Source organism: Papilio machaon, chromosome 15 (genome assembly GCF_912999745.1).
Source record: "Papilio machaon chromosome 15, ilPapMach1.1, whole genome shotgun sequence".
Lineage (NCBI taxonomy): Eukaryota > Metazoa > Arthropoda > Insecta > Lepidoptera > Papilionidae > Papilio > Papilio machaon.
In genome coordinates, this window is record NC_060000.1 from 3069577 (window position 1) to 3083533 (window position 13957).

General features: G+C 35.1%; 2 protein-coding genes across 3 annotated transcripts; both read left to right on the forward strand.

Annotated features, from left to right (window-relative positions):
- Positions 1-122: 122 nt before the first annotated feature.
- Positions 123-1805, forward strand: LOC106720944 (transcriptional adapter 3). Its single transcript, XM_014515750.2, has one exon. The coding sequence runs from the start codon at positions 318-320 to the stop codon at positions 1707-1709; it is 1392 nt and encodes a 463-aa protein (XP_014371236.1). The 5' UTR covers positions 123-317; the 3' UTR covers positions 1710-1805.
- A 979-nt stretch (positions 1806-2784) lies between these two features.
- On the forward strand, positions 2785-13288 carry LOC106720923. 2 transcript variants are annotated; one of them, XM_045681183.1, is made up of 18 exons: positions 2785-3040; positions 3119-3204; positions 3357-3400; positions 3667-3891; positions 4083-4180; positions 4437-4555; positions 4790-5221; positions 5374-5778; positions 6358-6477; positions 6692-6736; positions 7028-7657; positions 7754-7900; positions 8249-8438; positions 8690-9053; positions 11240-11405; positions 11960-12155; positions 12652-12784; positions 13082-13288. In XM_045681183.1, the coding sequence occupies exons 1-18, from the start codon at positions 2934-2936 to the stop codon at positions 13214-13216; spliced, it is 3642 nt and encodes a 1213-aa protein (XP_045537139.1). In that variant the 5' UTR covers positions 2785-2933; the 3' UTR covers positions 13217-13288. The 2 variants fall into 2 exon arrangements, with proteins under 2 accessions (XP_045537139.1, XP_045537140.1); XM_045681184.1 differs by lacking the exon at positions 6358-6477.
- Positions 13289-13957: the final 669 nt, after the last annotated feature.

The window sequence follows — 13957 nt, forward strand, 5'->3', positions numbered from 1 at the left end:
TTGGCTGAATATAAAACATTCTTGCAACATTCTTGTTACAAAGTAAAAACGTCAATCCAAAAAAAGATTATTTATTTTTTTATACGCCATTTTGTCCTGGCGAATTGTTTTATTTGCTGAATTTTAATATAGTTAATTAATCAATACATTTGCAGCATTTTTTTTTATTACAAATAAAACACATTGCATGAACAAGTGATATCATTGAAAACGTGCTAAAAGAGTACTCTGCTCTGCAACATTTTAAATCAAAACTTGACGCCTGTGTGATTGCTTTACTATTTTCGCGCGAAAATTTAATTGACCTAGTACTGAAAATGTTAGGAAAAAGGATGCACCATAACAGCAAGGGACGCTTAGCAAGCAAAGGTCATGATAGTAAGCCTTCCAGTCCCGGTGTTTCTCCATATAATAAACCTGCCAAAATACCCGGAGCAGTGTCGATTGGTAAAACCAAAGTAGAAACCTGCCCTATTCCCTACATCAGACTCCAAGATAATGCAACGACTTTACCCCGATTATCTGCAATTTCTGCTAGACCTGCTGATGAACCGATTGGTATAGATGAACTTGATGCTTTGCAGTTAGAGCTAGAATCATTACTGTGTAGCACAGCATTACGTATAAGATATTTCCAAGGAGAAATTGAAAGTATTGATACAAATGAATCTAAACGGGAGAAGAAAGGTAAAGCTGCAGGTAAACAGCTCCAATATCCTGTGAAAAGAAAATTTCAAGATGATAAACTAGTTAAAACCAAAGACTATACAAAACTTTCAAATCAACCTAAAGTACCTAAATTTAAAAATTTCTCTAATGCTTCCTCTGGAGGATCCCACAACAACTATTCAAATGATGCTAATGCCAACTCTGATAATTCAATGAAGCTTGAACTTTCACAGTTCTCATTACCAAAGAATAATATTCCATACAAATTTTGGAATTCTGTTGAACCGTATTGTGCACCAGTCACTTTGGATGACATAAAATTTTTGGAATCGCTACTTGCTCAGAGTAGTAACACTACATTACCACCCATTCCACCTTTAGGAAGACACTACTCAGAAGTTTGGGCCGATGAACATATAACAGAAGATCAAAATGCTGGAAACCCAAATAAAATAAGGCCCACTGGAATGTCACCAGAAGCAACAAGTCTAAGAAAGAAAATTGAAAAATCTGGAGAGAATATGATTACTGGTCCATTAACACAGAGATTGGTATCTGCTTTAATGGAAGAAAATGCATATGAGGTGCCTGATATAAAAGTAAAGCAACAATCAAATATTAAAAGTAGTTACAAAAATTCACTTACTTTAGAAAAATGCCTTCGCAAAGAGCTAGTAGACCAAGGCATACTGGATCCAGAAGATTTGCCTCCTTTAACCAATCCAGCAGATGATGAAATTTTAGCAGAGATCAAGAAGTGTCAAACAGAACTGACAGCTATAAGAAAAGATAACTGTAAGAATTTAAAAAACCTGATTGGCCTTTGCAAGCAAGAAATGATCAGATTGAACCTAAAGAAACAGCTTGATCAAGTTGATTTAGAATGCATAGAAACATACAAGAAAATGGTTGCCGCTAAACAAAAGAAGCGCCCCATAACTAAAAAGGAAAAAGAAGATGCCTGGAAAGCTATTAATGAACAAATAAGACTTAACAAAGAAATCAATGCATTACCACTTACTGGACCTAATACAAGTTGAAGGAAAAATACATATTTTAGTTTTAATTTAGTTGTACTAAGATTTAATTAAATATCTTGATGTGTAGAAATAAACCGTGGTAATTTATTGTTTAACTTAATTTTAACTTTATACTTAACCTACTAAAATATTAATTGTATTTGGCCTGCATATATTGAGTTAAACTAAATGCATGTATCAAGTCTGAGTTATAGCTTTGTAAAGTTTAGGTATGATTATATCACACTATTATTTTAGAACATCTAATAATTAGAAGACATTTTCAATATATTTCGTATAAATCAATTTGATACTGGCAACTGTAAACTGGCAAGTCACTGCTGTAGCTTGATATCTAACATATGTTATTGTACTCTTTGATATCCAAGAATGCCACTTAGTTTAAGGGACAGATCTAAAAGTCGATTGTGAGACCTATAGTAGAGGCTAATAATATGCATATGTTAGGATGGATGTGTGGTGACAAGAAGAGATGATTGAAGATTGAATGTGAATGGCTACAAAGGTAGGGGAAGGCTGACAAGAGTGTGGACGAATTATGTAAAAGAGGACATGCGAAAGAACGGAGTAAATTCAGATATGATAGAGATATATGGAAAAGTAATGTAGTTGTAAATAATGTGTCGACCTTCTGTAGGGACAAGGACAGCTTGGGAAGTAGAGTTTACTATTACTTCTAGAGTTTACTTTGTTTTCTTGTACCTATCTATCCATATTATAGTAGAAATGAGAGAACAATGACCCAGTTTTGCTTATATCTTACTATTCTTTGTTATTAACTTATTATAAAACCTTTGCAACATGACAAGTTATTATAACTCGACTCGGAATCGAACCCAGGAATGAAGATACATATTATGCCGTGTGTACAAATTTAATCCATAATAGATACATCAAAAGCATCAAATAGGAATGATTCGGGCAAGCTGGCCTTGGTGGGTGCACTCCCGCACCCCCAATATCTACTCAATTTCAAAAAGGGCTGCTTCATATCTATTATTTTAAATGTTTATAAAATTATTATTTTATAATGTAAGAATAAAAATAATTTTAATCTTACACTGATTGGTGTAGGGTAACACCAGGTTTATATTCTGTGACATAAACGAACGAATCAAATTTTCAACGGAAATCGGGGATACGTTTTTTAATTATTTGTGATTGTGAACTTAGAAATCGGCCCATCTTACTTTTAAATGTTATTTTGATTGAGTATTATTTACGATGGATAATCCGCTCACTCCAAATAAAATACTACGATTGTTACATTATGCGGAAGACAAATCTTTTAGTCTTAAAAAGCGATTGGCACAAGAGGACGAAGAGAAACGGTTTGTTTTTTTACATATTAATATTTTTGAAATCCTCAAATATACCAATGATTCCTTCATGAGATGATTTGTTTTTAGTATGGATACGCAGGAAGGAACGACAAATAAATCCAGTATGCATTTGGAGTCGTCCTCTGGAATACTAGATTTAGACAAAGTAGAGGGTATGTAACACTCCAACTTTGTATAAAATAAATAGAATTAATAACAAAGATCATTTTAGTTTTTTATTTAATTATAAAATTAGTTATTTAATTTAATAGAAAAAAAAACAGCATAGTGTTTTATTATAATCATATTTACTTTTTATTTACAGGTTTTGGTGAAGGGGGAATAAGTATTATGTCATTTAATAAATCTGTAAGTATTAATTTCTACAGTAATTAATACAGTAAATTACACACAAATACAGACAAAAATCTATAGAAACATCTTCCTTATTTTTCCAAAAATTAGGGAGTGTTGGGGAGGTTGACATAACTGATTTTAAGTCACCACTTCTCATACCTATTTATCAGCTATTGAGTTGTATTTAACTGTCTTTTTTTCTGTGAAAGAGTCTGCCTTGAGATTATTGTTTATGATCTATTCTTGAATAAAAAAAATATCATTGACATTGTCATCAGTCTGCATTTAATCCTGGTGAGATGACTGGAAGATCAACTGGTACTGATGAAGTAAAGGTTCACAAAGAACGCAAGGAACCGGGCAAAAAACCCGATGCTTATGATGAATATGGACGATACTCATTTGCTCTAGAAAGTCTCACTAGCAATTTGGAAAAGCAAACGATGGAAGTTAATGATATTATGAGACATTCAATTGCTAGTAATTATTCATTTCATTCAAAGGTAAGGAAATAGTAAGATGTTATATACATATTAATCTTTAACCAACCAGTATGAACAACTTTAGTTAAGAAAGTGAGTTCCTTAAATAATTATTCATCAAAAAACTTGACTTTTAGAATTTATGGCATTTTCAGGCTAAGGCAAAATTTCAGATTGTATTATTTAATAATTTATTAAACATAATGTTGCAGAAAGATATGACTGCTGAAGAAGCATCCTTTGTCTTGAATCATGCTCCATTGCCTGTACAGCAAAGCACTCAAGTTAACATCACAGCAGACAACTTACCGTAAGTATTTTTTTTTTATTGTAGAAGGCAAAACAAGCAAATGGCCATTAACAGTGCTAAAATACAGAAGCTGTCCATAGATATGCAATAACTTAAAAGGAAACATGTTGGACACAGGCGAGGATGTTCAGAGAAAAATATATTACTTTTCCTAAATATCCTCTCCCCTACCGAATACACACTTTACTCTATATGAGAAAAACATTTTAAGTTATTTAACGTATTCAAAGTTTAAAGATAAAAAATGCATTTTCAGGGAAAATACTACAAATATGTCTGTGGGAGGGTATTTCCAAGACAGATGTCCTGAATTTAAAAATATTTTCCAAATGACTGATAGTCCTATCAGATCTGTGAGACCTAGTATTAGTGAAGGTAAGTGTTTTTTCTAACTATGTACTATGAAAATAAAAATTTTTTTTAGTTTCAGAGAAACTTTTTGTTTACAATATGATAGATATGAATAGATGTCTGTTATCATAGAACTCCAGAACGATGGAATGGATCTAGATGAAATTTGAAATATGGATAGATTACAGTCTAGAATAGTGCATTGACTATGTTTTTTTTTTAATAGTGTTACACAAATTGTAATCTTATAATTTTCAGTTTCTCTGTCAACTCCATTGAACTCAATTAGCAATGAAAGTAAGAAGACATATGTTGTTGATCAATCTTTGGATTGTATACCAGTGAGGCAATCCCGAGCCGCTAATAATGATGCAGTTAAAATTAAAGAATCCACATTCAGTATGGCTCGGAACTTTACAGTTCCAGAAATATCCGACAGCAGTTGTAGTACTGATATGTCTCCGGCTAAAAATGATTTATTTAAAGTACCAATGAGTAAAGTTTACGATCAAGAAGAATCATCTAATATAAAACAGAATTTACTACAGAAAAGACTTCTGCAGTCTCTAAATGTTGAACAGTTTTTGAAAAAATCTTCGCCATTTCAAATACCTACCGAAGAATCTGGCGTTTCTGTTGATAATGATAATGAAAATTCTTTGAGTATTTCTAAAATTGCAGACTACTTAGGTATGTGTACTTGATTTGTTTTAATCAATATTTAATTTAGGTTAAATTTTAGTTTAGATAAATGGCATATTAAAAAGTGTACATTTTTTTGGATTTTTCATACAAATTTTTAATGTAACAATTTAATGTACATAAAAATATTTTCTTTTCAGGAAAGCAATCAAATGTAAGCATAACCGGTATGATGCAATTAACTAATCAAAAACAGGCTTATAAAAAGGAACCACTATCAGAATTGCATATGAATCTTCAAAATAATACGAGAGCTAACGACAGAATGTCTGTGACCAATTTAAAAGGTACAGAAATTACTAGTTCCACAGGTAAAATGAGTATAGTTACATCTCTGGAGTCATTGAAGATAAGAGAAAAGAAAACTGTACCCACAGTTGTGGTAACTCCTTCTTTAAATAAAACTGAATGCAGTGACACGGATAGTAGGAAAAGAATTTCAAGATCTAAATCCCCATCAAGCAAGAGTCCATCCACATTAAGCACTGTACAAGAAAATCATAACAGTTTCAAATCTAATGACAGTCCACTGCAAAAAAGTAAAGGTAATTATAAAACAAATTTGATTTTGTAGAATTTCATTGGATAGTAAATGTACTTGTAGTTAATTCTTATCTAATTTTTCTACTTTTATTATGACTTCTATTTTTTTGTGGTGTTGTTTTTCTTAATGTATTTATTACCTTCAAGTAATATTATATCTCAAAAAGAATTACGAAAGCCGAATGGTTAGGTGTTTAAGAATTCGAAGATACGAAATTTTCAGATATTAAGCTGTTAAATTTTTCATTTACCTATTAGCAAGAATATATAGACAACTTTACAGGAGAGGCTCTCAAAGTTCCAACCATGTAGGAAGAGATGCCGCATAGGCCCTTTTACTTAAACAAAAAAACATGTTTACCGAATAAATGTGTATTTGTGTTTAGTGCATGTTAAATAAACTAAGACGTAGCTTTTAACATAAAAAAGTAAAAATCATCAATTTGTTACTTTGGCACTTATACATAGGACCCATCAATATATAAAATTACATGAAGTTTATTGCCTATTTCTTAAAAAAAAAATATTGTTTCAACACCATTCGGTTCTCGTGCGCATTAATATGTAGTAAATATTTTCAGGCGAGGCTAATTTGTCGCACGTAGCTTCTCCAAACGTACAATATAAAGAGTTAGATAATTCAGTAGATTGGCGCGAGGTTTTGCAACACAAAAGTAGAATGCGAGACCGCTTAGTTAAAGGTTTGTGGGCGACGCTTTACACTGCTAGTATTAATCAAGTGCTTTGCTTCACTATCATTTAATACACATTCTAATGTTATAATTAATTTTCTTTAAAGCAATTAAAATAATATAAGGGTTTTTAATCTCTATAAGCTGTTTGAATAATGGAATTTGATGCAAAATGTTGTTTAGTCAATGCAATAGAAATTTTAACTGTTTCAATTTGTTTCAGAACAATGGGTAGAGATTAGAGCTACAGCTGTAAAAGGTTACGTGGGTAAGTTTTAAAATGCACACACATTTCACAAAAATTATAGTAGTTTTCAGATATCTTGGTAAGTCTTAAGTTCTCACGAGTCACTGCGCAGAACACATTGTCAGGTGTAACGGGGGATGAGGGGGAAGGACACCGCGCAGATGGCATTGGGCAGCCTCGATATTAAAAAAAACTTATATTTAATCCCATAACTGTCGTATTTTTTTTTTCATGCTAATCGAAAGGAATGAAATATATTTTTGTACTAGTATTTTGGCAGTTATAAACTACATAAACTTTATTTTATTTCAGGTACAAGCAGCGACGCCACAATAACCATCACCACACTCACAGACAGTTGGCTGACAATAAAATTACATTTCGTTGATTTACCAAACAATGGGAAAGATTTGACTATTGAACTGCCTCGGCAGCCATTATTACTGTCTCCAGGGAAGACTGAACAACTCAAATTATATATAACATCTAATGTAGAAATTAATACGACTTTACCATTCAAAGTGTGCCTTCGAGATTCATCTGTTGATGCAGATATAGAGCAAATGGGAAAATTAGATGTTGATTTCAAAATGCCAACAATTCAAGCAATATCCGGTGATGGGATGAACAAAGTTATTTTTCCCACGGTACAAGAAAACTGTAGTGCAACAAAATTCTTTATCATTATAAGCGATTGTCCCGTAGACTTACAATTAGATTTGTCGATTATTGAAAACAATGATGTGTTCACTATAAAGAACGTTCAAGAAATTCGTAAGAGTGAAGTAAATAAAGTCTTGATGGAGCGTGATATTGAAGAAGATAAGACGGGAAAGTCAAAGGGAAAACATTTAAATAAACAGTTGTGTAGACTAACGAGTGGTAATGCAATTAAAGTCTCCGTCGTGTTTACTGCGCCTAAACTCACTGGAATGGTTTGCAGTAAGTATTGTAATATAATAATTAATTTATTATTATATATTTAAAACTTATTATCACATAAAAGTTGTCATAATCTTACTTTTGCATATCTTTTAGATGAAAGTTTGACCAAATTCAAAGGTGCATTGAATATAAACTTGATTGGAATTAAAGATGTATTGAATAAAGTGGATTTGTATGGAGATGTGGGCTCGGCCAAGTTGCAAGTTGACATACCGCCCCATAAACTACATATATCTAATGGTAATTATTTACAACATAATATAAATAATAACACTATGCATTTCAAATAAAACTTTACTCTTTAATGACCGCGGTCTGTCAAAAATCTATATATATAAAAGAAAGTCGTGTTAGTTTCACTATTTATAACTCAAGATCGGTCGAAGGTAGCTAAGAACTAGGGGACGGACATAGGAACTTTTTTATCTTGTGTGCATTTTTTTTATTCCGCGCGGACGAAGTCGCGGGTAAAAGCTAGTGGTTAAATAAATGTAGATTTTAATATGGACATTACAATATGGAGCAGATTAATGCACATTATTATTTGAAACATACTGTATTTAGACATTAATATTTTTCCTGTTTTAGAACCTAAAACTATAATGTTGAGAAATTCTGGAAGCATGGCAGGAACATGGTTTATCAGAATTAAACATAAATCACTAAATGACTATAATGTACCATTCCAAACATCGTTACAAAGAGTTGAGGTACGTCCGGGAGCAGAAAAAGAATTAACTATCACATACAAAGGATCACAAGATGAGTTTGTTGAAGGGTACGTTAATAATATTTAATACTATTAATTCTTCATATTGTTTTATTTTTAAATATTTTTTTTTGTTAAAATTTTTAAAATATGATAAACCTTTTTTGTTATTGCTTGATTTATGACAAAGTCTGATGGTAAAATTTTTTTGAAATTATTCTTCTCTTAACACATTATCGTACCGTAGGGTGAGTTGGTGGCAGTGAATGTGATAAAAGCCAATGCCTAATGAACAAAATTAAATTTTATTTGATTTTCAGAACACTATATTTCGAGGAAGCCCACACTGGAAACAAAATGAATATAGACTTAACAGGTGGTTCAGATAAACCGAAAGTTTTTCCCATAAAAACGACTTACCGCACTATGTCATGGGTCCGTACTGGTAGGAAGGAGCTTAATTTGAGGAATTCAACAAACAAAAAGATTCAGTTACGATGTCATATAATTGGCGAGGGGTTTACAATTGATCTGCCGGGTGTGGAGTCCAGAGGAACTTATTGTTTGTCGTTTGGACCGAACGAGTCCCGTTCCCTGCCTGTGCTATTTGCACCTAGTTCCCCTGCCCCGCACGCAGCAGCCTTGCATCTTGTTTACGATAAAAGTTGCGACTTCTCCAGAAAGGTAAGTTGTATATTTACTATTATGTTAGTAAACTATGTATTTTGTTTATTTTTTATAACTCTATTATCTAATGTTTAACTATATTTTTTTTGTTACTTAGACACAGATAGAAAATTAGTAATTTATGCAATCTATTACCAATATGTCGGCGTATCCGCCAAAGTCAAATGACTGCTTGACTTTTTCAGCCAAGCGAAGCGTCACTGTCGATGGTTGTGAGGGCGGCCATTGAACAGTGTTGTTCGAGACGGCGCCCGCGCACCACGCTTGCGACGAATCGCTTAGCATCTAATTAACAAATTAAATCTACCGCTTAATTAAGTTGATGTCGCGTTGGTTAGACACTACAGTGTTCATTCCACTGTGTATTTTTGGTTACTTAACCCTTATTAAACAACTGTGATTGCAACAAGGCTCGTGATCTGTTCACGCCCACCTGCCGACATACCCACTTTTATACTCGCACAAGATGATTTCTGATGAAGGCCCTCCTGCCCCTTCATCAGAAGTGGGATAGGCCTTTCAGCCCACTATCTGCTTTCCAAATTACTTTTTAAGAGGGTGAAAAAAACAAACGGCCGTTAATCAAATCTCTTGCGTTTTTAATTAAAATTTGCTCGGGATGCGTAACCGGTTTAGATCGCGTAGCAGGTCGGAAGGTACTCCACCTCTGCGAACAAACGAGTCTCGCAAGAGGAGGCGTTGTGCCGATCGTAATAGGGATACGTCTACATCTAGTGATAGTGATAGTGAACGATCTTCGGTGCATAGTCGAAAACGTTATCCGAGTCAGAGCCATTTATGTTGGATGACTTGTCCTGGATGCCTTGCAGATTGTAGTAAGACGAATATTGTCGTCCGAGTCAGAGCCATTTATGTTGGATGACTTGTCCTGGATGCCTTGCAGATTGTGGTAAGACGAATATTGTCGTCCGAGTCAGAGCCATTTATGTTGGATGACTTGTTCTGGATGCCTTGCAGATTGTGGTAAGACGAATATTGTCGTCCGAGTCAGAGCCATTTATGTTGGATGACTTGTTCTGGATGCCTTGCAGATTGTGGTAAGACGAATATTGTCGTCCGAGTCAGAGCCATTTATGTTGGATGACTTGTTCTGGATGCCTTGCAGATTGTGTTAAGACGAATATTGTCGTCCGAGTCAGAGCCATTTATGTTGGATGACTTGTTCTGGATGCCTTGCAGATTGTGTTAAGACGAATATTGTCGTCCGGGTCACATCCACTAAAGGTTTGACCTGTCCAATAGTACCGATTGTGAACAGTTAACCTACATGCTGTTGAGTGACAAGGCGGTGTCATCTGACTTAATTGTTACGAGACGCTCGCCTTAAGTCTTAAGTATCATATGAGGATTGTAATGAGTAGTCCGTCAGGATGCCGAACGGAATAGGCACAACTGCAGTTCATTGTTTCAGAGAATCGCCCGAGGACGGTCGAATGTCAGTCCGGCCGTGTCGGCGTATCCGCCAAAGTCAAATGACTGCTTGACTTTTTCAGCCAAGCGAAGCGTCACTGTCGATGGTTGTGAGGGCGGCCATTGAACAGTGTTGTTCGAGACGGCGCCCGCGCACCACGCTTGCGACGAATCGCTTAGCATCTAATTAACAAATTAAATCTACCGCTTAATTAAGTTGATGTCGCGTTGGTTAGACACTACAGTGTTCATTCCACTGTGTATTTTTGGTTACTTAACCCTTATTAAACAACTGTGATTGCAACAAGGCTCGTGATCTGTTCACGCCCACCTGCCGACATACCCACTTTTATACTCGCACAAGATGATTTCTGATGAAGGCCCTCCTGCCCCTTCAAATATGATAACTAAACTGTTATTTTGTATTTTTAGAAATTTACAAACAAACATTTACATTACCTTTTATGCAATAAAATTTCATAATAAGCAAATGTTAAAACAAGTTTAAACCTTTCACTCTCAAGAGAAATATATTTCCCTTCTACAAAATTCGTTATCAATTGTTCAATTATTATTTAATCAATATATTTTTTACTGAATGTCAAAATAAAATGTATGTCCAAAACAGCAAATGTGTTTCTGAAAGAATAAAGAACTGTGCTAAGCTATTGTAGCTAATAATATTGTGTTGTATTGACATATTTAGTCTTAGAAATCTTATGGTCCTGTAAGAGTTAAATATAATGTTACAGGTGCAACTGTTTGGTGTGTGCAGCGGGTCATGTGTGCGCTGGAGTGGGCTGGTGACGTATGGAGACACTGCCCTGGTGCGGGCTGTGGCCAGGCAGCCTCTCTCACTGCCACTCTACAACAAGTACAACGTGCCAGCCTTCATCTGCGCACACCTTAGGTTCAACTGTGAGTGTTGCAAATGCACACTGAAGGAAAAAATGTGCACATTGGAGCTCTATAATTAAAGTTATAAATTCTTTTGTAGTCTGGAAGACGAGTGGCTTATTGACAGATTTATTCTCAACATCCTACTTCTAATAATTAATCAAGTAATTTAAATGACGCGATTTGTCTTAAGCAGGTTTTACATATTTTCTGTTTTAACTAACTCACCGGGCCACATGTATTTGTAGCACAAAATGTCGTTACAATGATATCATCATCAGCTCACTATAAGTCCCCACTATAAGGGCCGGCCAAGTGCGGGTTGGTTGACTTCACACATATCATTGAATTTCTTCTCAGATATGTGCAGCATCACGATGTTTTTCTTCACAGTAAGGACAATAAAAGTACATATGTAAATCGAGAATCGAAAAACACATTGGTACATGGCGAGATTTAAACCCAGGACCTGCAGATTGCAAGTCAAGTGTTTAACCCCTGAGCCATCGACGCTCTCTTACAATGATATGCGATTCTTAAATAGAAGATGAATGTGAGAGTTGTATGTATTACAGTGCAGTACCGGTGTTGCGAGGAGAGCGCAGTGGTGGAAGGTGCGCAGTGTGTGGTGGGTGCGCGGAGACGACACACGCTGCAGCTGCGCGTGGACTGGGCGCGTGTGGAGCGCCGCGCCCGCACTCAGCCCGCGGCCGCACTCGCCGCGCTCACAGTGCTCGCCGGACCAGAGATCACACGACGCAGGATACTCAGGTTAATTTTTCTTGATTTTATGTAACGTTGTCTCGTGTATTTTGCAATGGGGAGAAAAATTGATTTTTGCTCATTATAAATGTCAACATGATAAATATAACAGATATACATAAAATGCTTTATATACAAAGTACTCTGATGACAACAAAATGGCTTCTTTTCCAGCTGTATATGCATTCCAGCTTCGGAGTTATTTTTTAATGCCGGCACAGTTAATAAGGAATAAAGTTTTAATTTTCAGTAATAATCGCAAGAATGACGTATAAAAACTTTGACAGATGATACCGGACTTTTGACGCTGGCGCCATCTTCTTTCAGTTTTTCTCCTCATTACTTATTATGCCGCAATTTGTACTTTGTTACTAACCTTAACATTACATTACAACAATTCCTCTATATTAGGATCACTTTGCAATAGAAAGATCTTGGAAAGCAGCAGAAAAACAGACTAAGTAGATTTTTGCCCTTATTTACATTAAAAGTTTTTTATTTCCAGAATAATCAGAAACAAAACAACGGGTGAGCTGGATACCAGCTTGCTGCCGGCGCACCTCAGAGTGCTGGCACAAGATATCGAGGGTCAGGAGATCGTCTCTGATGAGGCATTGAAAGACTTTGAGGAAACAATTGTAAGTTTTATCTAAGGGCCTGGGTTCGAATCCCGCCATGTACCAATGTGTTTTTCGATTTTCGATTTACATATGTACATTTATCCGACTTTCTTACGGTGAAGGAAAACATCGTGATGCAATCTGCACATATCTGAGAAGAAATTCAATTATATATGTGAAGTCAACCCGCACTGGGCCAGGGTGGTTGACTATGGCCTAGTCACCCCTAACTTAGGGTAGACTCCGAGCCCCTTAGTGCGGATGTATAGTGGGCTGAGGATAATAGCTGATATCTTATAAAGCATTTTATTTCAGTCATCATTGAACGAGCTGATCGAGAGTCTGCAAGAGCTGAGCGCGCAGATAGACTTGCCGCAGGACTTCGCGGACGAGCACACCATCCTCATCAGTGATGACACTGTACTTGATCACCACACACTCTGCGACTGAACTGCAATCATCATTTTACTACCGCCTTGTTTTAAAAACTATCAAGAACGCTCAGTCTTCTTTTTAAACTATAAAGGAGCCGTTTTCTTAAGTATCAACTTGTAGTTTCTTTTGTAAAATATAAAGAACTCGCAGTTTTCTTTTAGATGTCAAGAAATGCAGTTTCTTTTTATTTCACATTTTTTATTACTTAATATTAGTTAATTCATAGTTTATATTTTGTCCTGTAGCAGTATTTTTACAAATTTTTTATTGATGTTTTAAGAAAATTGTGCTCAATGGTAGCTTGATAAAGGAACTGAATATGGTTACAAGTGTACTGGTTTGATAGAGTTACTGTTAATATAGTGTTACAGTCGGTTTCCACTGCAATAACACATAAAGTATCAGTTTTTCGTTGAGAATAAGAGGGATTATGACGGCACATGTTGTATTTTTGTACATCTGGGCCATTTCGCCAGTGGAAACCCAAAGTTATCTTAAAATGAGTTCTGAGGGCCTAGCACGAATATTTAGAACGTTTTCGTAACGTTATCGACAAAATTTTTGCAGCGCACAGAGTTTGTATACTTAATGTCCGAAGTACACCAAAAAAATCTTATACAAATTTGGACATTTTGTCGTTGACGTTACGAAGTCGTGTCGCAATTATTCGTACTACGCCTTCAGAAACTTAAATTATACGGACATAATTTTACATTACTGAAATACATTCCATTTTATCCAATGAATTAATTTGTA